The sequence below is a fragment of the Ranitomeya imitator genome, chromosome 10 (assembly GCF_032444005.1).
Source record: "Ranitomeya imitator isolate aRanImi1 chromosome 10, aRanImi1.pri, whole genome shotgun sequence".
Classification (NCBI taxonomy): Eukaryota; Metazoa; Chordata; class Amphibia; order Anura; family Dendrobatidae; genus Ranitomeya; species Ranitomeya imitator.
The window spans coordinates 112,210,306-112,238,055 of record NC_091291.1 but is presented as its reverse complement, the minus strand read 5'-3'; the positions used below and the strand labels follow the sequence as shown (position 1 = coordinate 112,238,055).

The 27,750-nt window shown below is 45.0% G+C and overlaps 1 protein-coding gene across 1 annotated transcript in view; it reads left to right on the top strand.

Moving 5' to 3' along the window:
* Window positions 1-20,674, top strand: part of TNFRSF14 (TNF receptor superfamily member 14) — a 245,845-nt gene extending 225,171 nt beyond the window's left edge. The window contains exons 6-7 of the mRNA XM_069740724.1: window positions 3,427-3,584; window positions 19,275-20,674. Of these exons, the coding sequence (XP_069596825.1) occupies window positions 3,427-3,584; window positions 19,275-19,312 (196 nt within the window). The 3' untranslated portion in view covers window positions 19,313-20,674. The remainder of the gene's footprint in view (window positions 1-3,426; window positions 3,585-19,274) is intronic.
* Window positions 20,675-27,750: the final 7,076 nt, after the last annotated feature.

Below are 27,750 nucleotides of genomic sequence, written 5' to 3'. Positions count from 1 at the left end.
TTGTAAGCGCCACAATATCAGTTGACTCTACCATTTGTCTGCCAAGTAATGACATCTGATCTACTGTAGTAAGGTCATTTGGCTCTCAGTTACGGGCCTGTTTAACTAGAGCAATAATGGGGGGGGGGGGGAGAATAATTATTAATTGTCCCCCAATAATTGCTAATTGTCCCCCATATACAGTACATGTTATCTGCATCCAATCTTCTGATTACTCCGGGTGATGGCTACTGGTAATCATGACTCAAGACGAAACTGTTAAACTGTAAAGTGCTGCGGAATATGTTGGCACTATATAAATAAAGATTATTATTATGACTCACACATGTTTAAAAAAAATTATTCCCCAGTGAATCAGCATTGTACAGGTTTGTCTTATGAGTGTTGCTGCTTTGTCTTGTTACCGTTGCTGGTTTGTATTGTGATTGTTGCTGGTTTGTTTTGTGGACTGTTGCTGGTTTGTCTTGTGGACTGTTGCTGCTTTGTCTTGTGGACTGTTGCTGCTTTGTCTTGTGACTGTTGCTGGTTTGTCTTGTGACTGTTGCTGGTTTGTCTTGTGACTGTTGCTGGTTTGTCTTGTGATTGATGCTGGTTTGTCTTGTGATTGATGCTGGTTTGTCTTGTGATTGTTGCTGGTTTGTCTTGTGACTGTTGCTGGTTTGTCTTGTGACTGTTGCTGGTTTGTCTTGTAACTGTTGCTGGTTTGTCTTGTGATTGATGCTGGTTTGTCTTGTGATTGATGCTGGTTTGTCTTGTGATTGTTGCTGGTTTGTCTTGTGACTGTTGCTGGTTTTTCTTGTGACTGTTGCTGGTTTGTCTTGTGACTGTTGCTGCCTTATCTTGTGACTGTTGCTGGTTTGTCTTGTGATTATTGCTGGTCTGCCTTATGACTGTTGCTGGTTTGTCTTGTGACTGTTGCTGGTTTGTTTTATGATTGTTGCTGGTTTATCTCGTGATTGTTGCTGCTTTGTATTGTGACTGTAGCTGGTTTGTCTTATGATTGATGCTGGTTTGTTTTGTGACTGTTGCTGGTTTGTCTTGTGACTGTTGCTGGTTTGTCTTGTGATTGATGCTGGTTTGTCTTGTGATTGTTGCTGCTTTGAAAGAAGAAATATAAACCAGTTCACCCGTAACACATAAGCCAAATTTCAGGAGCACGGACCCGCTGTGTCCAGGCGTGTAGAATCCAAAAGAAGAAAATATCCAGCTTCACCGAATCCGTGAAAAAAAGTTTTCTTTTTTCACAAACTTAAACATGGAGGATACAAACTTCAGCACAAACCATATGGGTAAGAATCCCAATGCGTTTCTGGAGACTAAGCTCCCTTAATCATGACAATCATGGCAATCATGTCATAATTAAGAGAGCTTAGTCTCCAAAAACGCATTGAGATTCTTACCCATATGGTTTGTGCTGAAGTTTGTATCCTCCATGTTTAAGTTTGTGAAAAAAGAAAAAAAAATTTCACAGATTCGGTGAAGCTGGACATTTTCTTCTTTTGGATTGTTGCTGCTTTGTCTTGTGATTGTTGCTGCTCTGTCTTGTGATTGTTGCTGGTTTGTCTTGTGGACTGTTGCTGGTTTGTCTTGTGATTGCTGCTAGTTTGTCTTGTGGCCTGTTGCTGGTTTGTCTTGTGGACTGTTTCTGGTTTGTCTTGTAACATCATTGTTTACCCCGGCAGATAATCAATTTGTGTAAAAGGCCTTGAAACTTTTGTAAAACACATCCTGTTATGACTTGTATCCCATCTGGGAACAAAAGGATTGGTTGTTAAAATTAATATGCTCGACCATTTTTCCTCCAATAACAGCTGTCAAAGGAGCCCCCCATACACATCTTATATATAATGGTGGATGTGTCTTTCTGTCCAAAGACGCGATGGGCGGCACCTGCGCAGTGTGGCGCCTGAGTCAATGCATGCACATATGGCACTATGGTGCCATTTTGTTGTAGACAACGTGTATTCGAATTCAGATATACCATGTCTTCAATAAAATGGCGCAGGATGTGCGTTAGTTGACTCCGGTGCCATTTTATTGAAGACTTCTACTACAACGTCAACATAGCGCCGTCTGTCCTCATTATCCGTATGACCAGCACGTTTTGACGTTGTAGTACAATACTTCAATAAAATGGCGCCGGAGTCAGTACGTGTGCATACCATGATATCCGGTGTCATTTTATTGAAAACCCTATGTGAAAATTCACAGACGCAGTGTCTTCAAGCAAATGGTGCCTGAGATTGGTATGTGCACGCCTGACTCCGGAACCATTTTCAGCTAATACTTTTAAAGAGGTTGTCCACTACAATGTGTAGTGGGCAGATTTATTTAAACCTTGGAAATAAGGCTTTGTTCAAATACCTTGTGTTTCCAAATGTGCCTGTGAGTGGCGCTATCACTGTCCGCTTTCATTAACAGAGCGCAGCAAGGGGTCACATGACTGGGATGAGAGTGGACGGCGATGGCTCACAGGCACCTTTGGAAACGCAAAGAGAGGCAGAGTCTCTCAGAAGCAAAGATGGTCAGAGGTTCAACAGTCTTATTAACTATGTTACAAATTGCAGAACAATAACAGAAAAATGTTCCTCAACGTAAAAGAGCAAAGACTTTGAATATTCCAAAATCTACAGGACTTAATATCACAAGATTTTGAGATTCTGGAGTAATCCATGTGCATAAGGAACAAGGCCGACGGTCAATATTGGATGCTCGTAATCTGTGGACCTGCATTAAAAATGGGCATAATTTGTGGGGTTTAGGTGGACGGACCTGGTCTCATGCTTCTCTTATCAGCAGTAGATGCAGTCTGTGAGGAAGGATGTATTACTCAGTGCAATATAATCATATCCTATTTAATAAACTAAATACAGAGCAACCAACCCCTTTAAGTAATTGCTTTTCTGACAATTTCCTGCCAATTTCTCTCCTTTATTTCTATGGCTGCCCATCCTTTGGTTGACTTCACACTTCTGCTGAAGGGTTTTATGGCAGCCATCATTTGTTGCTCTGCATACTGTTGACTATTTTTATGTACGGGGCCAATAACCCACATTACTAGGATCATCATTGCCCTACCATTAGCACTTGTCAAAAATCCATCAGATGCTATATGGGCATGGCCTTCTATATAACAGTACCCCTCCTGTGCACCCAGCAGATTACTGAGTGGTAGGTACCTGGTATTCTCCTGGCAGACTTCTGCACCATCATCTCCGCCTTCTCAGGCTTTTCCTTATAGCATACTGTGTTGTTCTTCTTCCCATGTGAGAACTTTCCTGCTTGTGCACCGTTCTGGGACTCGCCCTATATGAGCGGCTCGCCTGCTTTTTCCTAGATCTATTTCGTGCATATCCTTGAATTGTAAATGAAAAGCAATATAGACGCACCATAATACAAGAATCGTGCATTTTGTGTTTTCTGCAGGTGCGTGGAATTGGGTCAGATTTTATTTAAAGAAGGAAATTCCACAACTGATTCCATATGTAAAGAAAAGAGAAGTCGCATTTTATTAGCAGTTGTATTGGTCCCAGTGCTTGCAGTGATAATATATGTAGTCACAAATCTTCGTGTTAGTAAACGAGGTAAGTCAAGTCTCACTGTCAGCGGGACATCAGGGCCTGGTTCACATGTGATGCATTTCTCGTGGGTTTACAATGTGGATTCTGCATCTGAAATCTGCAACAACCTGCAGTGCCTGAGATCAGGGATTGAGAAGAGCGCACTTCAGAGCCTATTTTTCTTACTATTCTGTAAGAGTTGTTGTCTGCGTGTGACTATGTACAGATTAAATACATTTTTCAATAGCACTAACCCAGCCTCATTCTATATATGCAGTGCTTATCAAAAATGAGTGCACCCCCAATTAAAGTCTTAGGAGCAAAGTTAAAGTTTAGACAAAATTATTATCAAGAAGAATTCCACCACATACGTCTAATTATTCATCAATCAGGTGTCCAGCAGACAGTTAACTATAAACAGGTGTTACCTAACAGCATTTCATGAATTCAGTTATGGCACCACATGGAAGAGAAATGTCACAAAAAATAATCATAGAATATCTTAACACAAGAAAGGTGAAGGCTACAAGTAGATCAGGCGATATTTACTTACTTTTCAGAATACTGTACCAAAAGTGATGCAAAATTTATTTTTAAAGATGGAACTGCAACCATCTCAGAGACGTCCAGGTGACCACAGAAGTTGTCACTTAAACAGGAGCGTCTTCTGAAAAGAAAAGTTGGGGAAAATCGCCATACAAGTTCCCTGCAGTTATCTAAAGAAAGTGCATTACTGTAGTAGAAGTAGAAAGCCAAAGAGGGGGTTAGTGCTTCCGTGACCCAATACAGTGTACACTGCAGATGAATGGCTGCCATCTACAAAGGAAGCCTCTCCTAAAGCTCATGAAGAAAAAGCCACCTACAATGTGTCAAGGCACATACTGATAAGCATGAAGACTACTGGAACTCTGTACTCTGGAGTGATGAGACTAAGGTAAAAAAATGTTTTTGGAACTGATGGCTTCAAAACTGTATGGTGTCACAAAGGTGAAAGTACAAAGAAAAATTCATAGTGCCTACAGTGAAACATGGCGGCAGTGTCCTTATGTGGAGAACATCAGTGCTGCTGGTTCACATGTCATTGAAGATATAATGAATTCACAGATTTGCTGCTCTATATTGAAGGTGAATATGCTACCATCACATCATGAAACGCAATCTTAACATAATTTTGGCAATAGTCCTTTTATTCAGTGAGATATTGATTCAAATCTTACTTTTCAAAGGGGGTGTACTCATTTGTACTGAGCACTATATATACGTATAAACCTTACTTGGTAATTTTGTATCCATTTACACAACCTAGATGAAGAAATTAAGAAAACAAAATTACTAGTGTATTGTAATTACAGAAAGGGCCACAACTAGGGAATATCAAAATTACAAGCAATTTTTTTTTTTTTTTAATAGATTTCAATATGAAAAGTTATTTTACCCACCACATGGGGAAACATTTCATCATTGTGCATAGGTTAAGATACTCCCACCTGAAGAAGACGGTGTTTACCGTTGAAACGCGTTGTGGCAAACGACATATGTTGTCTGAGTTTCCTTCAGCGCTCCTGGGACTGATTTCTGTTTGACACACAAGATACTTTTTTAGACCATTTAGCAGTTACTTCTTGAAAATATTAAAACCAAAAAGGTTTTTTTTTTTTATATTATTAAAATATTTATATATTTTTTTCTTCTGCAGCTTGCATATAGATCAATATATTGCAAGCAGCCTGCCAAATTCAGTTTCAAACCCAAAAGTCATCCTGCTTCTTGATGTTTCCAGCTCCTACTGACTTCACCTGATTGAAAATGTAAACTCAATTCTGGTTTGATTTGATGCAATAAATATTAATATTAATCCCGTCCGAGGTCAGATCCCCTGCTTTGATGCAGGGCTCCGCGGTGAGCCCGCATCAAAGCCGGGACATGTCAGCTGTTTTGAACAGCTGACATGTGCCCGTAATAGGCGCGAGCAGAATCGCGATCTGCCTGCACCTATTAACTAGTTAAATGCCGCTGTCAAACGCAGACAGCGGCATTTAACTACCGCTTCCGGCCGGGCGGGCGGAAATGACATCATCGCCGACCCCCGTCACATGATCGGGGGTCGGCGATGCGTCAGGATGGTAACCATAGAGGTCCTACAGACCTCTATGGTTACTGATCACCGGTGGCTGTGAGCGCCACCCTGTGGTCGGCGCTCACAGCACACCTCCATTTCTGCTACATAGCAGCGATCAGCAGATCGCTGCTATGTAGCAGAGGCGATCGAGTTGTGCCTGCTTCTACCCTCCCATGGAGGCTATTGAAGCATGGCAAAAGTAAAAAAAAAAAAAAAAAGTAAAAAAAAATGTGAAAAAAAATATAAAAGTTTAAATCACCCCCCTTTCGCCCCAATCAAAATAAATCAATAAAAAAAAAATCAAATCTACACATTTGGTATCGCCGCGCTCAGAATCGCCCGATCTATCAATTTAAAAAAAGCATTAACCTGATCGCTAAACGGCGTAGCGATAAAAAAATTCGAAACGCCAGAATTACGTTTTTTAGGTCGTCGCGACATTGCATTAAAATGCAATAACGGGCGATCAAAAGAACGTATCTGCACCGAAATGCTATCATTAAAAACGTCATCTCGGCACGCAAAAAATAAGCCCTCAACCGACCCCAGATCACGAAAAATGGAGACGCTACGAGTATCGGAAAATGGCACAATTTTTTTTTTTTTTTTTTTTAGCAAAGTTTGGAATTTTTTTTCACCACTTAGATAAAAAATAACCTAGTCATGTTAGGCGTCTATGAACTCGTACTGACCTGGAGAATCATAATGGCAGGTCAGTTTTAGCATTTAGTGAACCTAGCAAAAAAGCCAAACAAAAAAAAAGTGTGAGATTGCACTTTTTTTGCAATTTCACCACACTTGGAATTTTTTTCCCGTTTTCTAGTACACGACATGCTAAAACCAATGATGTCGTTCAAAAGTACAACTCGTCACGCAAAAAATAAGCCCTCACATGGCCAAATTGACGGAAAAATAAAAAAGTTATGGCTCTGGGAAGGAGGGGAGTGAAAAACGAACACGGAAAAACGAAAAATCCCAAGGTCATGAAGGGGTTAAGATTACTAGAAATGCATTTAGTAGAAGGCAGCGGATGCTAAAGACTAAAGGTACCTTCACACATAACGATATCGTTGACGATATCGTTGCTTTTTGTGACGTAGCAACGATATCGTTAAGGAAATCGTTCTGTGTGACAGCGACCAACGATCAGGCCCCTGCTGGGAGATCGTTGGTCGCTGAACAAAGTCCAGAACTTTATTTCGTCGCTGGATCTCCCGCTGACATCGCTGGATCGGCGTGTGTGACACCGATCCAGCGATGTCTTCACTGGTAACCAGGGTAAACATCGGGTTACTAAGTGCAGGGCTGCGCTTAGTAACCCGATGTTTACCCTGGTTACCAGCGTAAAAGTAAAAAAAAACAAACACTACATACTTACCTACAGCTGTCTGTCCCCGACGCTCTGCTTCTCTGCACTCCTCCTGTACTGGCTGTGAGCGTCGGTCAGCCGGAAAGCAGAGCGGTGACGTCACCGCTCTGCTTTCCGGCCGCTGTGCTCACAGCCAGTACAGGAGGAGTGCAGAGAAGCAGAGCGCCGGGGACAGACAGCGGTAGGTAAGTATGTAGTGTTTTTTTTTTTTTTACATTTACGCTGGTAACCAGGGTAAACATCGGGTTACTAAGCGCGGCCCTGCGCTTAGTAACCCGATGTTTACCCTGGTTACCGGCATCGTTGGTCGCTGGAGAGCTGTCTGTGTGACAGCTCTCCAGCGACCAAACCGCGACGCTGCAGCGATCCGGATCGTTGTCGGTATCGCTGCAGCGTCGCTTAATGTGAAGGGGCCTTAAGCCAATAGGACTCCTGGCTTTCAGGATTGAGGCTGAACTGCATCATTCAGCTTGCAATGTATTGTTTTGTATGCAAGCTGTTTAAGGCTGTTTAAGGCTATGTTTCCACGGTCCGGAATGGCAGCGCTTTGGACACAGCGGACATCCACCCCGTCCAAAGCGCTGCCGGCTTTTGTACGCACGGTAATTCCACATGTGTTCATATCCATAGAATGGTGCTATTTATCTTGCGGAGACTGAGCATCTCCGCAAGATAAATATACATGCTGCAGTCTATAAAGATGTGCCTCAGGTGTGTATACGCAAGTTTGCCACCTGCATCTTTGTACGCATAGTGGACATGGGATTTCATAAAATCCCCTCCACTATGCTGTAACATCTGTCCGCTGCGGATTGGATGCTACGGCTGTACGCAGTGTCCAATCCGCAGAAAATATGCCACGTGGAAACATACCCTAAAACATTTTAATGAAAGACAATTACAGAATACCCTGCTCAAAAAATAAAAATAACACTAAAATACCACATCCTAGATTTCACTAAAATATTCCAGTTGCAGATCTTTATTCATTACATAGTGGAATGCATTGAGAACAATAAGACATAAAAATGATCAATGTAAATCAAAATGAATATCCCATGTGGGTCTGGAGTTGGAATGATACTCAAAATCAAAGTGGAAAATCAAATTACAGGCTGATCCAACTTCAGTGGAAATGCCTCAAGTCAAGGAAATGATGCTCAGTATTGTATGTGGCCTCCACGTGCCTGTGTGACCTCCCTACTGTACAACACCTGGCCATGCTCCTGATGAGGCGGCGGATGTCCTTCTGTGGGATCTCCTCCCAGACCTAGATTAAAGCATCAGTCAACTCCTGGACAGTCTGTGGTGCAATGTCGCGTCGGTGGATGGAACGAGACATGATGTCCCAGTGCTCGATTAGATTCAGGTCTGGGGAACAGGCAGGCCAGTCCACAGCATCAATGACTTCATCATGCAGGAACTGCTGACACACTCCAGCCTCATGAGGCCTATAATTGCCAGCATCAGACTGAGCCCAGGGCCAACCGCACCAGCATATGGTCTCACCATGGGTCTGAGGAGCTCATCCTGGTACGTAATGGAATTGAAGGGTTCCTCTGGTGAGCACATGGAGGGCTGTGTGGCCCTCCAAAGAAATGCCACCCCACACCATTACTGACCCACTGCCAAACCGGTCATGCTGGAGGATGTTACAGGCAGAAGAGTGTTATCCACAACGTCTCCAGACTCTGTCACTCTTCTCACGCGCTCAGTGTGAACTTGCTCTCATCTGTAAAGAGTACACCAGGGGCGTCCTATCATGAGGCCACTTAAGTTGGTTGCTTCAGGTGGCGTCACCTGCTTATAAAAATGGGGGCAGCATCGGCGGGGAGCGTTTTTTCAGATGCTGGCTTGTGCCTGCATTTGGCCGCTCTTGTCTCCCTGACATCCTGTTATCTCCTGCTGTGCTGCCGCCCGCTTCATATACTGGGGGAATATGCACTTTGATTACTGGTGTGCGGTGGCTTTTACGTTCTGGGTTCAGCAACTCGGAGAGGGGAGGTGTCCTACAGAAGAAGAACACTGGCCAGTGAAAGCTCTCACATCATGGACAGAAGAGCTGAGCTCCTGTCCTCCTGCATGGCGCGTCTTTGAAGGGAAGAAGCGAGAGCCAGGAAATAAGATCAGAGAGGAGCCACCTGTGCTGGAAGGTACAGGAGAAGCAGCTCCAATCCACAAGGTGACAGATCCCCTGCTGGGCAATCCCCTCAGAGAGTGGGTGTGGGGCTCAGCTGCTGTGAGCAGGGGAAGCTGCACATGTACACCAGCCCCCACCCCTTAGCACAGAAGAGTGTGTGTGTGTGTGTGTTGTCTCTCTGTCTTTCTGTGTGGTGTGTGAGTAGTGTCTGTGTGTGGGTTGTCTGTGTGTGTGTATGGTCTGTCTGTGTGGGTTGCGTGTCTGCTTGTGTGGGGGTTGCGTGTCTGTGTGGGTTGTGTGTGTGTGTCTGCTTGTGTGTATGTCTGTGTGTGGGTTGCATGTCTGTGTGGGTTGTGTCTTTGGGTTGTGTCTATGTGTGTCTGTGTATGGTCTGTCTGGGTTGCATATCTGTGGGTTGCGTGTCTGGTCTGCTTGTGTGTGGCTTGCGTGTCTGCTTGTGTGTGGGTTGCGTGTCTGTGTGTGTCTGCTTGTGTGTGTGGGTTGTGTGTGTCTGCTTGTGTGTGTGGGTTGTGTGTGTGTCTGCTTGTGTGTATGTTTGTGTGTGGGTTGTCTTTCTGTGTGGGTTGTGTATGTGTGTGTGTATGGTCTGTCTGTGGGTTGCGTGTCTATCTGCTTGTGTGTCTGTGTTTCTGTGTGGGTTGTGTGTGTGGGTTGCGTGTCTGTGTGTGGGTTGTCTTTCTGTGTGGATTGTTTGTGTCTGTATGGGCTGTGTGTGTGGGTCGCGTGTCTGTGTGGGTTGCGTGTCTGTTTGTGTGTGAGTTGCGTGTCTGTCTGCTTGTGTGTGGGTTGCATGTCTGTGTGTGGGTTGTGTGTCTGTGTGTGGGTTGTGTCTTTCTGTGTGAGTTGTCTGTGTATGTGGAGCGCCCCCAGACACAGGTGTTATGAGTGCAATCCAGTGACACAGTGTACCAGCGATCAGAGCACATACAGTGATCTGACAATAACCCAAAAACAATAGAACGAGCTCTGAGACGTGGAATCTCTGTAGACCGCAATACCTGAACCTATCCTAAACACAACTAAAGGTGGCTGTGGATTGCGCCTGACGCTACCTATGCAACTCGGCACAGCCTGAGAAACTGACTAGCCTGAAGATAGAAAAACAAGCCTGGCTTGCCTCAGAGAAATACCCCAAAGGAAAAGGCAGCCCCCCACATATAATGACTGTGAGTAAGATGAAAAGACAAAACGTAGGGATGAAATAGATTCAGCAAAGTGAGGCCCGATATTCTAGATAGAGCGAGGATAGCAAAGAGAACTTTGCAGTCTACAAAAAACCCTAAAGCAAAAACCACGCAAAGGGGGCAAAAAGACCCACCGTGCCGAACTAACGGCACGGCGGTACACCCTTTGCGTCTCAGAGCTTCCAGCAAACCAATAGACAAGCTGGACAGAAAATATAGCAACAAAAAGCAAAGAAGCACTTATCTAAGCAGAGCAGCAGGCCACAGGAAAGATCCAGAAGCTCAGATCCAACACTGGAACATTGACAAGGAGCAAGGAAAACAGAATCAGGTGGAGTTAAATAACGAAGCAGCTAACGAGCTCACCAGAACACCTGAGGGAGGAAGCTCAGAAGCTGCAGTACCACTTGTGACCACAGGAGTGAATTCAGCCACAGAATTCACAACACACAGGGCCACGAGTTCTCGGTACCTGGCCTCTCTGGTTCGGTTCTGAGGCTGTCAGGGTGGCTAGACCCGGTCCGCGACCCTGCTAAGGGGCGTCCAATGAAGGTGGTACAGTTTGTCAGGGATTCGTGACGCCACCTGTGGTGTTCGGTCAGGGTGACCGACGCTGCTGTGGAGTCCGCTGGGGTGATGGAATGGCAGCTAGATGGTATACCTTCCCACAGGTGAAGTATGTCCCCAGGGCTTCCCAGTAAGGTGGATGGTGATGGTGTGAGGTGCAGGCAATAACGAGGACACAAGGTTGCAGTCTCTTTACCTCTTTACTGAAGACTTCAGGGTCCTCAATCCAGAGCACGGTTAACAGGGCTGTCTGAGACTGGCCGGTCCGATGGGCACATCCAGAGTTCCCTTTGCAGGTGGAAATCGTTGCCTACCAATAGCGCCTGTGTGTTGTAGTGCTACCCTGCTGAGCATTCGGAATAGTCCTCACAACTTCTGTTCTCGTTCGTTCATTCTTTCTAATTCGTTCCAGATCTTTCTAGTTCTACGTCCCCCAGGTATGTTATGGCTAGGACGCACACGTTTGACGGGAAGGCTCGGAGCTCTTCCGGGACCCTAGAGACGCCCCTCTCCACGCCCTATGCCCCCTATGTCTGCGTAGGTGATGTAAGGTAGACAGCCAACCTATAATTAACTGTCCTGCGGAGTTTGAAGTAAGGCATAGAGTCAGTTACTTTCTCGGTGTTCCGGCCACCGGCTACGCGCCTCAGTAGGATGTTGCCGTTCTCCGGGCACGACTCCTACTGGCTCTCCTTTGTGCTTGATCTCGTTTCTCACTGTTCCACAATATCCTTCGCTTCGTGTCTCTTTCTTAGGATATCGCCACGGGGTGTGCAGGCGCGGTTCCGTAACGTTCTATTCTGGTCGCTAGGTGCCTGTCAGGTTCCCACGACTGACAGGGACCCCCCTGAATCTTCTCCCTGCAACACCCCCTGCCACGGGATGTTGCCTGAATCCAACCCAGTCAGTCTCTGACTAACTTCCTATCCAACCCCTAGTTTTACCAGTGTGAGGAGTGGCCTAATAAATAAAGCCTTTGCTCCCCCTAGTGGCCAGAGTGTGAAGTGTAAAGTGTGCTGGTGATACCTGGTCAGAAGAACTCCTTTAGTGCCATCAGACGTATCATCACTCCCCTTAGTGGCAGAGTGTCATACTGCAACGACCAGGTCTCTGGGGCGCTGCATATGGTCTGTCTGTGGATTGTGTGTCTGTGTGTGTCTGTGTTTGTGTGTCTGCTTGTGTGTGTCTGTTTACGTCTGTGTATGTGTCTGCGTGGGTTGCGTATTAATGTGTGTGTCTATGTGGGTTGCATGTCTGTAGGTCGTGTCTCTGGTGTGTGGGTTGTGTCTGTGTGTGTCTGCGTGTGTGTGGGTTGCTTATCTGTGGGTTGCTTGTCTGTTTATGGGTTGCGTCTGTGTGTGGGTTGTGTGTCTGCTTGTGTGGGTTGCGTGTCTGTGGGTTTGTGTGTAGGTTGTGTTTTTCTGTGTGGTGTGTGAGTAGTGTCTGTGTGTGGGTTGTGTTTTTTTGTGTGGTGTGTGGGTTGTCTGTGTCTGTGTATGGTCTGTCTGCGGGTTGCGTGTCTGTATGTGGGTTTGCGTATCTGTGTGGGTTGCGTGTCTGTGTGGGTTGCGTGTCTGCTTGTGTGTGGGTTGCGTGTGTGTGTCTGCTTGTGTGTGAGTTGCGTGTCTGTGTGTGGGTTGTGTCTTTCTGTTTGGGTTGTGTCTGTGTATGGTCTGTGCGGGTTGCGTGTCTGTATGTGTGTTGCGTGTCTGTGTGGGTTGCATGTCTGCTTGTGTGTGGGTTGCGTGTCTGTGTGTCTTGTGTGTGTTTGCTTGTGTGTATGTCTGTGGGTTGCGTGTCTGTGGGTTGTGTCTGTGTGTGTCTATTAAACAGATATGTAACCACTTATATGTAAAATAATATGTCATGCACCAATAATAACATAAATCATCCCAAAGAAATGTGCAAAAAAAGACAGTGTATAAAATTATTTTATTAGAATTATTTATAAAATATAAAAACTAAATTAATCAATTATAGCTGATAAGCATGAGCACACTGTAATAGTACAAAAAGGACGCCAACCAATATTAACAAAAAATAGTTATCAAATTTATAAACCTCCAAAATAGTACGGTATATTTCTGCAATGTTCCAAAAAAATTTTAATTGATTCTATGGCAATCATATAAAAGTGTATAGTGCATCTGAATGTGCAAATAGTGCAACAATATGTGCAAAATATAATTAACATAAAACCAATGTGCAAAAAAAGCAAAAATACATATAAATGTTTTACAACAAAGTGCAAAGCTGCAATGTGCTAAATAAAGTGCCACAAAAATTACAAAACCAGGCCTATATTGCACAGTTCATACAATGAAAAAATTGCACATAAGCCCATATAAATGTAATGCCACAATGGTTGGGGTGGAAAGTGCTAAGTGAGACAGAAAATCACATCCAGGCCTATATTGCACAAATAGCTAATTAAAGCAATTGCACATAAGCCCATATAAATGTAATGCCACTATGGATATAATAGAAAGTGCTACATGGAACATACAGATGCAGAGAATGCACACTGGCTAAAAAATCACTACCATATAAACTGCGGAGGATAAAATCAATAAAGAACAATAATAATGGAGGCTCACAGTACCTACATGTGCTCAGGACCCTACTCGCGTTTCGGCGCTAGCCTTCTTCCGGGGGGTGTATACAACGGCCATAATACAGCGGGTATATATAGGGAGCTAATTAATGAGTTGTACGGCTCTGGACGGTTTGCACGGAGCATGCGCGGCCGCCCAGCCAATGGCCGCATCCATCCAGCGTCACCCCGGCAACGCGAACCCCAACAACCCCGCCCATGTGCGTCACATGACAGGGAAGGTGGAGACAGCGCTACCCAGGAGACAGACGCCGGAATGAATGAGACCAGAAAGCCGGGAAAGCCGCGCACGCGCACAACCGCCAGAACGGAACTCAGGAACATCAGGAGAATTTCAATGCTGAGACGTCCATATAAAACAAGGGGAAAGGATATAGCTCATAATGAAACATGATGGGACATAACATATTATAGCACAGTGCTTCCAACTAGTACTGTAAATAAATTATATACATAAATAATAAATAAATACCAATGAGGTTACACTATAAAATATATATCAATGCTTGTATAAGAATACATGATAAATCCATTTAAATAAATAATAAATAAATGCCAATACAGTTGCACTATGCACCAATATATATGTATCATTATTAATATAAAAATAAAAAGTAAATGAAATTATATAACAAAATATATTATTCTAATTTATTACATAAATAAATAATAAACTAACAAATTATTACAATATGTTATATTAGTCCACATAAAAGGGAAAGAGAATAGTCCTCAAAAGAATCCTTCATCCAATAATATTCATACTCTTCACGCTAGAATTCCAAAGTACATGAAGGAGGATCACATAATCCAATATAGTATATAAAGGACCATACACTAGAAATAAATATAAAAAGATTAGTATGAGCATATAAAATCCGAAATAAATGTATATAAAATCCATGTAAAAAATGTTAAAAATGAAAAATACAAAAAGTACAAATTAATATGATCAGAGATATGGGGAATAACTCAGAGCCTCATTGAGACCCAGAGGTTGAAGTGTACGGAGAGTCCATATCCATCTGCTCTCTTTCTGGGCAAGTCTGCAACTAACATTACCCCCACGCAAATCAGTGATGATCCTATCTATACCGATAACACGGAGGCCAGTTGGGTCACAACCGTGATGCATCCTAAAATGTCGTGGTAACGTCTTTAAATGTTCCACGGATAATTCCTTCTCAGCTGCTTTAATTTCCCTTACATGTTCCCGCACACGTATTTTCAATGGTCTAGTTGTGAGTCCGATATAAATCTTAGAGCACGGACATGTCGCATGGTATATTACCGCTTTTGTATTGCATGTAATTGTCTGCGTGATCTTATGTTTTATTATCAGATCCAACAAAATTAGTAGCATAATCAATGTTGGAACATGCAATACATGTCTGTGTGTGTCTGTGTATGGTCTGTGTGGGTTGCGTGTCTGTGTGTAGGTCATGTCTCTGTGGTGTGTGGGCTGTGTATGTGTGTGTCTGCGTGTGTGTGGTCTGTGTGGGTTGCGTATCTGTGTGGGTTGCTTGTCTGTTTATGGGTTGCGTCTCTTGTGTGTGTGGGTTGCGTGTCTGTGGATTGTTAGTGTGTAGGTTGTGTCTTTCTGTGTGGTGTGTGGGTTGCGTGTCTGTGTGGGTTGTCTGTGGGTTGTCTCTGTCTTTCTGTGTGGGTTGTGTCTGTGTCTCTGTGGTGTGTGGGTTGTTTTTGTGGGTTGTGTCTGTGGTGTGTTTGCCTGTGTGTGTGGATTGTGTCTCTATGGTGTGTGGGTTGTCTGTCTATGCGGTGTGTCTGTTGTATGTCAGTGTGGGTTGTGTCTGCGTGTGTGTGTTGTACCTCTGTGTGTGGGGGGGAGGGCTGTGTATGTTTGTGTGTTTAGATATCTTGGGAGAATACTGAGGTATGTATGTACAGTCATGGCCATAAGTATTGACACCCCTGCAATTCTGTCAGCTAATACTCATTTTCTTCCTGAAAATGATTGCAATCACAAATTCTTTGTTATTATTATCTTCATTTAATTTGTCTTAAATGAAGAAACACAAAAAGAATTGTCCTAAAGCCAAATTGGCTATAATTCCACACCAAACATAAAAAAGGGGGTGGACAAAAGTATTGGCACCGTTCGAAAAATCATGTGATTTTTCCCTAATTTGTGTAATTAACAGCACCTGTAACTTACCTGTGGCACCTAACAGGTGTTGGCAATAACTAAATCACACTTGCAGCCAGTTGACATGGATTAAAGTTGACTCAACCTCTGTCCTGTGTCCTTGTGTGTACCACATTGAGCATGGAGAAAAGAAAGAAGACTAAAGAACTGTCTGAGGACTTGAGAAACCAAATTGTGAGGAAGCATGAGCAATCTCAAGGCTACAAGTCCATCTCCAAAGACCTGAATGTTCCTGTGTCTACCGTGCGCAGTGTCATCAAGAAGTTTAAAGCCCATGGCACTGTGGCTAACCTCCCTAGATGTGGACGGAAAAGAAAAATTGACAGGAGATTTCAACGCAAGATTGTGCGGATGTTGGATAAAGAACCTCGACTAACATCCAAACAAGTTCAAGCTGCCCTGCAGTCCGAGGGTACAACAGTGTCAACCCTTACTATCCGTCGGCGTCTGAATGAAAAGGGACTGTATGGTAGGAGACCCAGGAAGACCCCACTTCTTACCCCGAGACATAAAAAAGCCAGGCTGGAGTTTGCCAAAACTTACCTAAAAAAGCCTAAAACGTTTTGGAAGAATGTTCTCTGGTCAGATGAGACAAAAGTAGAGCTTTTTGGGCAAAGGCATCAGTTTACAGGAGAAAAAAAGAGGCATTCAAAGAAAAGAACACGGCCCTTACAGTCAAACATGGTGGAGGTTCCCTGATGTTTTGGGGTTGCTTTGCTGCCTCTGGCACTGGACTGCTTGACCGTGTGCATGGCATTATGATGTCTGAAGACTACCAACAAATTTTGCAGCATAATGTAGGGCCCAGTGTGAGAAAGCCGGGTCTCCCTCAGAGGTCATGGGTCTTCCAGCAGGACAATGACCCAAAACACAGTTCAAAAAGCACTAGAAAATGGTTTGAGAGAAAGCACTGGAGACTTCTAAGGTGGCCAGCAATGAGTCCAGACCTGAATCCCATAGAACACCTGTGGAGAGATCTAAAAATGGCAGTTTGGAGAAGGCACCCTTCAAATATCAGGGACCTGGAGCAGTTTGCCAAGGAAGAATGGTCTAAAATTCCAGCAGAGCATTGTAAGAAACTCATTGATGGTTACCGGAAGCGGTTGGTTGCAGTTATTTTGGCTAAAGGTTGTGCAACCAAGTATTAGGCTGAGGGTGCCAATACTTTTGTCTGGCCCATTTTAAATGAAGATAATAATACCAACGAATTTGTGATTGCAATCATTTTCAGGAAGAAACTGAGTATTATCTGACAGAATTGCAGGGGTGTCAATACTTTTGGCCATGACTGTATATACACTTGTCCTGCATGCTTGTTCTGTGAATATGATGTGTACCTGCTGTGCATCTGTTATATAGCATGTGTGTACTAAGGACATGTATGATGTGTGTGTCTGTGACTGTATGATGTGTATGTAATGAGCATGTGTTGTCCAGTACATGGGTGCTGTATATAATGTAATTTAACCCCTTCACCACCTTTGACGTTCATATACGTCAAAGGTTGTATCCTTGCCTTTGATACAATCTTGCACACTGGCAATATAATATATGGAGTACTATGGGGGATGCATTATAATATATTGATGACTATGGGGTGCATTATACTATATGGAGGACTATGGGGGATGCATTATAATATATTGATAACTATGGGGTGCATTATAATATATTGATGACTATGGGGTGCATTATACTATATGGAAGCATATGGGGGTGCATTATACTATATGGAGGACTATGGGGGTGTATTATACTATATGGAAGACTATGGGGGGCATTATACTATATGGAAGACGATGGATGGTGCATTATAATATATGGAGGACTATGTGAAGCCAATTATACTATATGGAACTAATTATAATATTTGGAGAGCTCTGTGGGGGCATGATAATACTTGAAGGGCTATGAGGAAGCCTTAATACTTTATGGAGGGCTGTTTTGGGGGCCATTATACTGTATGTAGTTCTTTTATACATTATGGAGGTCTGTATGGGGCTCACAGCTGGGGATCATACTGTGGCGGGATAGTTGAGGGGGTACAGTAAGGTTATCATACTGTGCGTGTGGAGGAATCATTGTGGGGGTCATAGTGTTTGCGGGATGCAATGCATTGGTGCAGGATGCATTGTCCTTTTCACAAACATCTCTGCTGGAGGACTAATGGCCCATAACTTACACACCATGTCCAATGCTGCCCCTCAGGCATTCAGCCATATTTTTCTTCAGCGTCGGTTGTGCTCGCTACCCTTCCCACTCTCACATCCCTTACTCAACCCAATAGGAAGGCCCCTGCTATTAGCTCCGGACAGCCCCATGTGCGGCGCTTGTGATTGGCTAAGCGTTTCGGGAGAAGGAGGCGTGATCTGTTTGGACATCTTTTTTCTATTTCTCTAAATTAAAATGTCCACTATTGTCCTCATTTTTACAGTATAGATATAAATCTGTATGAAGCGGATTTATTCCTACCAATTTAAACAAATTTACTATGGGGGGGGGGGGGGGGCGTGCCGTTCTGCACTTCGCCTCAGGCAGCACAGAGGCTAGGTTCACCCCTGAGTACATGAGACCAATGTCAAATCTGCCAATCGGTGTTCTCTAGCAAATGCCAATCGACCTGTACGATGTAGGACTGTAAGCTCAGTGTTGCCCTCCTATAGCACCCTCCATGTCTCCTGGTGTACTGTCCTGTCTCCTGGTTTCTGCTCCATGCCCTGGACACTGTGCTGCCAGACACAGCTACTCTTCTTGCCACAGCTCGCATTGTTGTGCCATCCTGGATGAGCTGCACTACCTGAGTAACTTCTGTGGTTTGCAGACACCGCCTCATGCTACTGTACAGTACCTCTAGAGGTGAGAGCAATGACAAAATGCAAAAGTGACTAAAACAGCAGCCATGAATACAGAGAAGTGGTCTGTGGTCACCCCCTGCAGAACCACTCCTTTTATAGGGGTTGTCTTACTAATTTCGTATAATTTCTACCTGTTGTCTGTTCCTTTTGCACAACAGCAGGAGAAATTGATTCACAGTCAGTGCTGCTTCATAACTGGACAGGTTGATTTCACAGAAGTGTGATTGACTTAGAGTTATGTTATGGTGTTTAAGTCTTCCTTTGATTTTTTTTTTGGGGGGAGCGGTGTACATACTGTACTTTAAAATAAAATATTCATAGATGTCCATAGCCTTTCATTTATGACCAATAATAACACTTGTCGGGAGGTTGGGTTCTATTTTTCCCTGACATAAGTACAATACGTACTTCTTCACCCCCTTAGCTCATATAGCAGTCATTTGAAGAAGTGCCATTTTTGATCCGGGGGATGTGTAAGTTGCTCCAGGAGGTGCACTGCTCCGTCACCAAAGGTGCACCAAGCACTTGTGCTTTGTTTGAACAGTCATTCTGTGCTGACCCTGAATAATTATTTTATTTTCATTAAAAATGGGGTATTGGTGGTCCAAGCAATCTTTATCTGACCTCCATTGTGTTTGTACTGTACATAACACATCTACGCTTTGTGCTTTTATTTAGGGAAGAACAAAGCCGACGTGCAGAAGATGCCTCTGTAGAGATCCTCAACAAGAACAATATGCACAAAATCCAATCAGTGAAATTTCTCTTAAACGCCAGTGTGAAATGACTTTAACTAAACCTTTACAGTAGGCCAGGGGTGGGGAATCTTTTTTCTGCCAATGGCCACTTGGATATTTATACCATCCTTCGGGGGCCATACAAACTCCGCACACAAAGTGCATCCTGACTCTGGCACTGGTTTCAAGACTTAATCTTTCATTGCATGCCCTTCAATGTTCAGTAGTGAACACTGTGTGTGCTAACAGAGCAAGAAGAAATTAATGAGCTGGTGGCAATCAAAATACACCTCCCTGCCTAAGAATGCGGTCCCTGAGAATCCTCTCGGGGGCCTGATAAAAGGTCATTGAGGGCCGTAAATGGCCCTGGGGCCTGAGGTTCCCCATCCCTGCAGTAGGCGAACACTTCCATTACTTTTCAGCTTGTGCTGTGTACAGAGGACGTTGTCAGCCGTCATCTCATTATTTCAGAGCAGGATTTTAATGGGAGGCAACGCCTCATAAAGCTGGAGGCAGGATCGCACCGTTTACCAAAGGAGACTACTCGAGTCCTCCAACCCCTCCACGCACAGCGGAGTCTGCATGTGTCACAGAGCATGCCCACGAGCATGTGTCGTAGAGCATGATCATAGAGCATGCCCACATAGCATGAAACCAAAACACTTCCTTATAAGCCATAAACCAATTTCATTCCAGCCTTCATTTTTTAGAAACTTCTTGGAGATTTAAGGGGAAGTTCAAACTAGGCATTTTTTCAGCATATTTTTAAAACCAGATCTTTTGGCAGGAAAGAAGCTGCAGAAAAAAAGCATGTTTTCCTTGTGTCTTCTTCTGCTTTTTTTATGCATGTTTTTTGCGGCGATTTTGGCATGCCACATTTGTCTCTTGTGCATGCTGAAAATGTAGGCCCCTTAAAAAATAGTGAGGAAAGAATGGTTGTAGATGACGAGGAAAAAGCTAATATATTAAACACCTTCTTCTCCACGGTATTCACGATGGAAAATGAAATGCTAGGTGAAATCCCAAGAAACAATGAAAACCCTATATTAAGGGTCACCAATCTAACCCAAGAAGAGGTGCGAAACCGGCTAAATAAGATTAAAATAGATAAATCTCCGGGTCCGGATGGCATACACCCACGAGTACTAAGAGAACTGAGTAATGTAATAGACAAGCCATTATTTCTTATATTTAGGGACTCTATAGCGACGGGGTCTGTTCCGCAGGACTGGCGCATAGCAAATGTGGTGCCAATATTCAAAAAGGGCTCTAAAAGTGAACCTGGAAATTATAGGCCAGTAAGTCTAACCTCTATTGTTGGTAAAATATTTGAAGGGTTTCTGAGGGATGTTATTCTGGATTATCTCAATGAGAATAACTGTTTAACTCCATATCAGCATGGGTTTATGAGAAATCGCTCCTGTCAAACCAATCTAATCAGTTTTTATGAAGAGGTAAGCTATAGGCTGGACCACGGTGAGTCATTGCACGTGGTATATCTCGATTTTTCCAAAGCATTTGATACCGTGCCGCACAAGAGGTTGCTACACAAAATGAGAATGCTTGGTCTGGGGGAAAATGTGTGTAAATGGGTTAGTAACTGGCTTAGTGATAGAAAGCAGAGGGTGGTTATAAATGGTATAGTCTCTAACTGGGTCGCTGTGACCAGTGGGGTACCTGTTATGACCTGGTGGTCAGGACAATAATGGACCTGGTGGTTAAGAGCACACGGAATGACCTGATAGTTACTGATAATAAAGGACGAGCTCTGGGATGTGGGAACTCTGCTGACCGCAATCCCTAATCCTATCAACACACACTAGAAATAGCCGTGGATTGCTCCTAACGCTCCCTATGCAACTCGGCACAGCCTAAGGAACTAGCTAGCCCTGAAGATAGAAAAATAAAGCCTACCTTGCCTCAGAGAAATTTCCCAAAGGAAAAGGCAGCCCCCCACATATAATGACTGTGAGTAAAGATGAAAATACAAACACAGAGATGAAATAGATTTAGCAAAGTGAGGCCTGACTTACTGAACAGACTGAGGATAGGAAAGGTTGCTTTGCGGTCAGCACAAAAACCTACAAAAAAGACCACGCAGAGGGCGCAAAAAGACCCTCCGCACCGACTCACGGTGCGGAGGCACTCCCTCTGCGTCCCAGAGCTTCCAGCAAGCAAGACAGCAATAAAAATAGCAAGCTAGACAGAAAAATAGCAAACCAAATAAAATACAAGCAGGAACTTAGCTTCTGCTGGGAAGACAGGTCACAAGAACGATCCAGGAGAGAACTAGACCAATACTGGAACATAGACAGGTGGCATGGAGCAAAGATCTAAGTGGAGTAAATAGAGCAGCCAGCTAACGAATTAACCTCGTCACCTGTGGAAGGAAACTCAGAAACACCCACCAGAGGAAGTCCATGGACAGAACCAGCCGAAGTCCCATTCATGACCACAGGAGGGAGCCCGACAACAGAATTCACAACAGTACCCCCCCCTTGAGGAGGGGTCACCGAACCCTCACCAGAGCCCCCCAGGCCGACCAGGATGAGCCAAATGAAAGGCACGAACCAGATCGGCAGCATGAACATCAGAGGCAAAAACCCAGGAATTATCTTCCTGACCATAACCCTTCCACTTGACCAGGTACTGGAGTTTCCGTCTCGAAATACGAGAATCCAAAATCTTCTCCACCACATACTCCAACTCCCCCTCAACCAACACCGGGGCAGGAGGATCAACGGATGGAACCACAGGCGCCACGTATCTCCGCAATAACGACCTATGGAACACATTATGGATGGCAAAGCAGGAAGGGGCCAAACGAAATGACACAGGATTGATAACCTCAGAAATCTTATACGGACCAATGAAACGAGGCTTAAACTTAGGAGAGGAAACCTTCATAGGAACATAACGAGACGACAACCAAACCAAATCCCCAACATGAAGTCGGGGACCCACACAGCGCCGGCGGTTAGCGAAACGTTGAGCCTTCTCCTGGGACAATGTCAAATTGTCCACCACATGAGTCCAAATCTGCTGCAACCTATCCACCACAGTATCTACACCAGGACAGTCCGAAGACTCAACCTGCCCTGAAGAGAAACGAGGATGGAAACCAGAATTTCAGAAAAACGGCGAAACCAAAGTAGCCGAGCTGGCCCGATTATTAAGGGCGAACTCAGCCAAAGGCAAAAAGGACACCCAATCATCCTGATCAGCAGAAACAAAGCATCTCAGATATGTTTCCAAAGTTTGATTAGTTCGTTCGGTTTGGCCATTTGTCTGAGGATGGAAAGCCGAGGAAAAAGACAAATCAATGCCCATCCTAGCACAAAAGGATCGCCAAAACCTCGAAACAAACTGGGAACCTCTGTCAGAAACGATGTTCTCCGGGATACCATGTAAATGAACCACATGCTGGAAAAATAATGGCACCAAATCAGAGGAGGAAGGCAATTTAGACAAAGGTACCAAATGGACCATCTTAGAAAAGCGATCACAAACCACCCAAATGACCGACATCTTTTGAGAGACGGGGAGATCCGAAATAAAATCCATAGAAATATGCGTCCAGGGCCTCTTCGGGACCGGCAAGGGCAAAAGCAACCCACTGGCACGAGAACAGCAGGGCTTAGCCCGAGCACAAGTCCCACAGGACTGCACAAAAGAACGCACATCCCGTGACAAAGACGGCCACCAAAAGGATCTAGCCACCAAATCTCTGGTACCAAAGATTCCAGGATGCCCAGCCAACACTCAACAATGAATCTCAGAGATAACTCTACTAGTCCATCAAACCGTTTCTCCTCTGGGCAACGGTCAGGTCTATCAGCCTGAAATTTTTGCAGCACCCGCCGCAAATCAGGGGAGATGGCAGACAAAATTACCCCCTCTTTGAGAATACCCGCCGGCTCAGGAACACCCGGAGAGTCAGGCACAAAACTCCTTGACAGGGCATCAGCCTTCACATTCTTAGAGCCCGGAAGGTACGAAACCACAAAATCTAAACGGGAGAAAAATAACGACCATCGAGCCTGTCTCGGATTCAACCGTTTGGCAGACTCGAGATAAGTCAAATTCTTGTGATCAGTCAAGACCACCACGCGATGCTTGGCTCCTTCAAGCCAATGACGCCACTCCTCGAATGCCCACTTCATGGCCAACAACTCTCGATTACTAACATCATAATTACGCTCAGCAGGCGAAAACTTTCTAGAAAAGAAAGCACATGGCTTCATCACCAAGCCATCAGAACTTCTTTGCGACAAAACAGCCCCTGCTCCAATCTGAGGCATCAACCTCAACCTGAAACGGGAGCGAAACATCTGGCTGGCACAACATAGGGGCAGAAGAAAAACGACGCTTCAACTCCTGAAAAGCCTCTACAGCTGCAGAAGACCAATTGACCACATCAGCACCCTTCTTGGTCAAATCAGTCAACGGTTTAGCAACACTAGAAAAATTAGCGATGAAGCGCCGATAAAAATGAGCAAAGCCCAGGAACTTTTGCAGGCTCTTCACAGATGTCGGCTGAGTCCAATCGTAAATGGCCTGGACTTTAACAGGGTCCATCTCGATAGTAGAAGGGGAAAAAATTAACCCCAAAAATGAAACCTTCTGAACTCCAAAGAGACACTTTGACCCCTTCACAAACAAGGAATTCGCACGAAGGACCTGGAACACCATTCTGACCTGCTTCACATGAGACTCCCAATCATCCGAAAAGACCAAAATATCATCCAAATACACAATCAGGAATTTATCCAGGTACTCTCGGAAGATGTCATGCATAAAGGACTGAAATACTGATGGAGCATTGGAAAGCCCGAATGGCATAACCAGGTACTCAAAATGGCCCTCGGGCGTATTAAATGCTGTTTTCCATTCATCGCCTTGTTTAATACGCACAAGATTATACGCCCCTCGAAGATCTATCTTGGTGAACCTACTAGCCCCTTTAATACGAGCAAACAAATCAGACAGCAACGGCAAAGGATACTGAAATTTGACTGTAATTTTATTGAGAAGGCGGTAATCAATACAAGGTCTCAAAGAACCATCCTTCTTGGCCACAAAAAAGAACCCTGCTCCTAACGGTGATGACGACGGGCGAATATGGCCTTTCTCCAAGGATTCCTTTATATAACTCCGCATAGCGGCATGTTCTGGCACAGATAAATTGAACAATCGGCCCTTAGGAAACTTACTACCAGGAATCAAATTAATTGCACAATCGCAATCCCTATGAGATGGTAGGGCACTGGCTTTGGGCTCATCAAATACATCCCGATAATCCGACAAAAACTCTGGAACTTCAGAAGGAGTGGAAGACGAAATAGACAAAAATGGAACATCACCATGTACCCCCTGGCAACCCCAGCTGGACACAGACATAGATTTCCAGTCCAATACTGGATTATGAAGCTGTAGCCATGGCAACCCCAAAACGACCACATCGTGCAGATTATGCAACACCAGAAAGCGGATATCCTCCTGATGTGCAGGAGCCATGCACATGGTCAATTGGGTCCAGTACTGAGGCTTATTCTTGGCCAAAGGCGTAGCATCAATTCCTCTCAATGGAATAGGATACTGCAAGGGCTCCAAGAATAAAACACAGCGCCTAGCATACTCCAAGTCCATCAAATTCAGGGCAGCACCTGAATCCACAAATGCCATAACAGAATAGGATGACAAAGAGCAAATCAGAGTAACGGACAATAGAAATTTAGACTGTACCGTACCAATGGTGGCAGACCTAGTGAACCGTCTAGTGCGCTTAGGACAATCGGAGATAACATGAGTGGAATCACCACAGTAAAAACATAGCCCATTCCGACGTCTGTGTTCTTGCCGTTCAGCTCTGGTCAAAGTCCTATCACATTGCATAGGCTCAGGCCCATGCTCAGATAGTACCGCCACATGGTGCACAGCTTTACGCTCACGCAAGCGTCGATCGATCTGAATGGCCAAAGACATAGACTCATTCAGACCAGCAGGCATGGGAAATCCCACCATGACATCCTTAAGGGCTTCAGAGAGACCCTTTCTGAAGATTGCTGCCAGGGCACATTCATTCCACTGAGTGAGCACAGACCACTTTCTAAACTTCTGACAATATATCTCCGCTTCATCCTGACCCTGACACAGAGCCAGCAAGATTTTCTCTGCCTGATCCACTGAATTAGGTTCGTCATAAAGCAATCCAAGCGCCAGGAAAAAACGCATCAACATCACGCAATGTTGGATCTCCTGGCGCAAGGGAAAATGCCCAGTCTTGAAGGTCACCACGTAACAAAGAAATAATGATCTTTACTTGTTGAACAGGGTCACCTGAGGAGCGAGGTTTCAAGGCAAGAAACAATTTACAATTATTTTTGAAATTCAAGAACTTAGATCTATCACCAAAAAACAAATCAGGAATTGGAATCATAGGCTCTGACATCGGATTCTGAACCACAAAATCTTGAATGTTTTGTACCCTTGTAGTGAGATTATCCATCCAAGAGGACAGACCTTGAATGTCCATGTTTACACCTGTGTCCTGAACCACCCAGAGGTAAAGGGGAAAAGAGAGACAAAACACACTGCAAAGAAAAAAAAATGGTCTCAGAACTTCTCTTATCCCTCTATTGAGATGCATTAGTACTTTGGGCCACCTGTACTGTTATGACCTGGTGGTCAGGACAATAATGGACCTGGTGGTTAAGAGCACACGGAATGACCTGATGGTTACTGATAATAAAGGACGAGCTCTGGGACGTGGGAACTCTGCTGACCGCAATCCCTAATCCTATCAACACACACTAGAAATAGCCGTGGATTGCTCCTAACGCTCCCTATGCAACTCGGCACAGCCTAAGGAACTAGCTAGCCCTGAAGATAGAAAAATAAAGCCTACCTTGCCTCAGAGAAATTCCCCAAAGGAAAAGGCAGCCCCCCACATATGACTGTGAGTGAAGATGAAAATACAAACACAGAGATGAAATAGATTTAGCAAAGTGAGGCCCGACTTACTGAACAGACTGAGGATAGGAAAGGTTGCTTTGCGGTCAGCACAAAAACCTACAAAAAGACCACACAGAGGGCGCAAAAAGACCCTCCGCACCGACTCACGGTGCGGAGGCGCTCCCTCTGCGTCCCAGAGCTTCCAGCAAGCAAGACAGCAATAAAAATAGCAAGCTGGACAGCAAAATAGCAAACCAAAGAAAATACAAGCAGGAACTTAGCTTCTGCTGGGAAGACACGTCACAAGAACGATCCAGGAGAGAACTAGACCAATACTGGAACATAGACAGGTGGCATGGAGCAAAGATCTAAGTGGAGTAAATAGAGCAGCCAGCTAACGAATTAACCTTGTCACCTGTGGAAGGAAACTCAGAAACACCCACCAGAGGAAGTCCATGGACAGAACCAGCCGAAGTACCATTCATGACCACAGGAGGGAGCCCGACAACAGAATTCACAACAGGTACCGCAGAGGTCGGTATTGGGACCTGTTCTCTTCAACATATTCATTAATGATCTGGTAGAAGGTTTACACAGTAAAATATCGATATTTGCAGATGATACAAAACTATGTAAAGCAGTTAATACAAGAGAAAATAGTATTCTGCTACACAGGGCCGCCATCAGGGCATTACAGCCGTGACTGGCGTATGGGGCCCGGTGAACAGAGGGGGCCCGCATCGGGCCCCCTCTTACCTGCTCACCGGGCTCCTACTGGCAGCCGCAGGCTGAACCAGGCCCTTGGCAGCGGCCGGCGCTACAGCTGTTTAACGCTATTGACGTGCAGGAGCGCGGCAGGTAAGCAGAACTTTTTTTTTTTTTTGAGAGCGCCGATCTGGGGGGGAAGGCCAGGGCAGTAAAGCTGGACACAGGGAGGGCAGTAAAGCTGGACACAGGGGGTGGGCGGGGGGCAGAAGGCTGGACACAGGGGGTGGGCGGGGGGCAGAAAGCTGGACACAGGGGGGAGGGCCAGAAAGCTGGACACGGGGGGCAGAAAGCTGGACACGGGGGGCAGAAAGCTGGACACAGGGAGGCAGAAAGCTGGACACAGAGAGGGCAGAAAGCTGGACACAGGGGGGGCAGAAAGCTGGACACGGGGGAGGCAGAAAGCTGGACACAGAGAGGGCAGAAAGCTGGACACAGGGGGGGCAGAAAGCTGGACACGGGGGGCAGAAAGCTGGACACGGGGGCAGAGCTGGACTCGGGGGGCAGAAAGCTGGACACGGGGGGCAGAAAGCTGGACACGGGGGGCAGAAAGCTGGACACGGGGGGCAGAAAGCTGGACACGGGGGAGGGCAGAAAGCTGGACACGGGGGGCAGAAAGCTGGACACAGGGGGGGGCAGAAAGCTGGACACAGAGAGGGCAGAAAGCTGGACACAGGGGGGGCAGAAAGCTGGACACA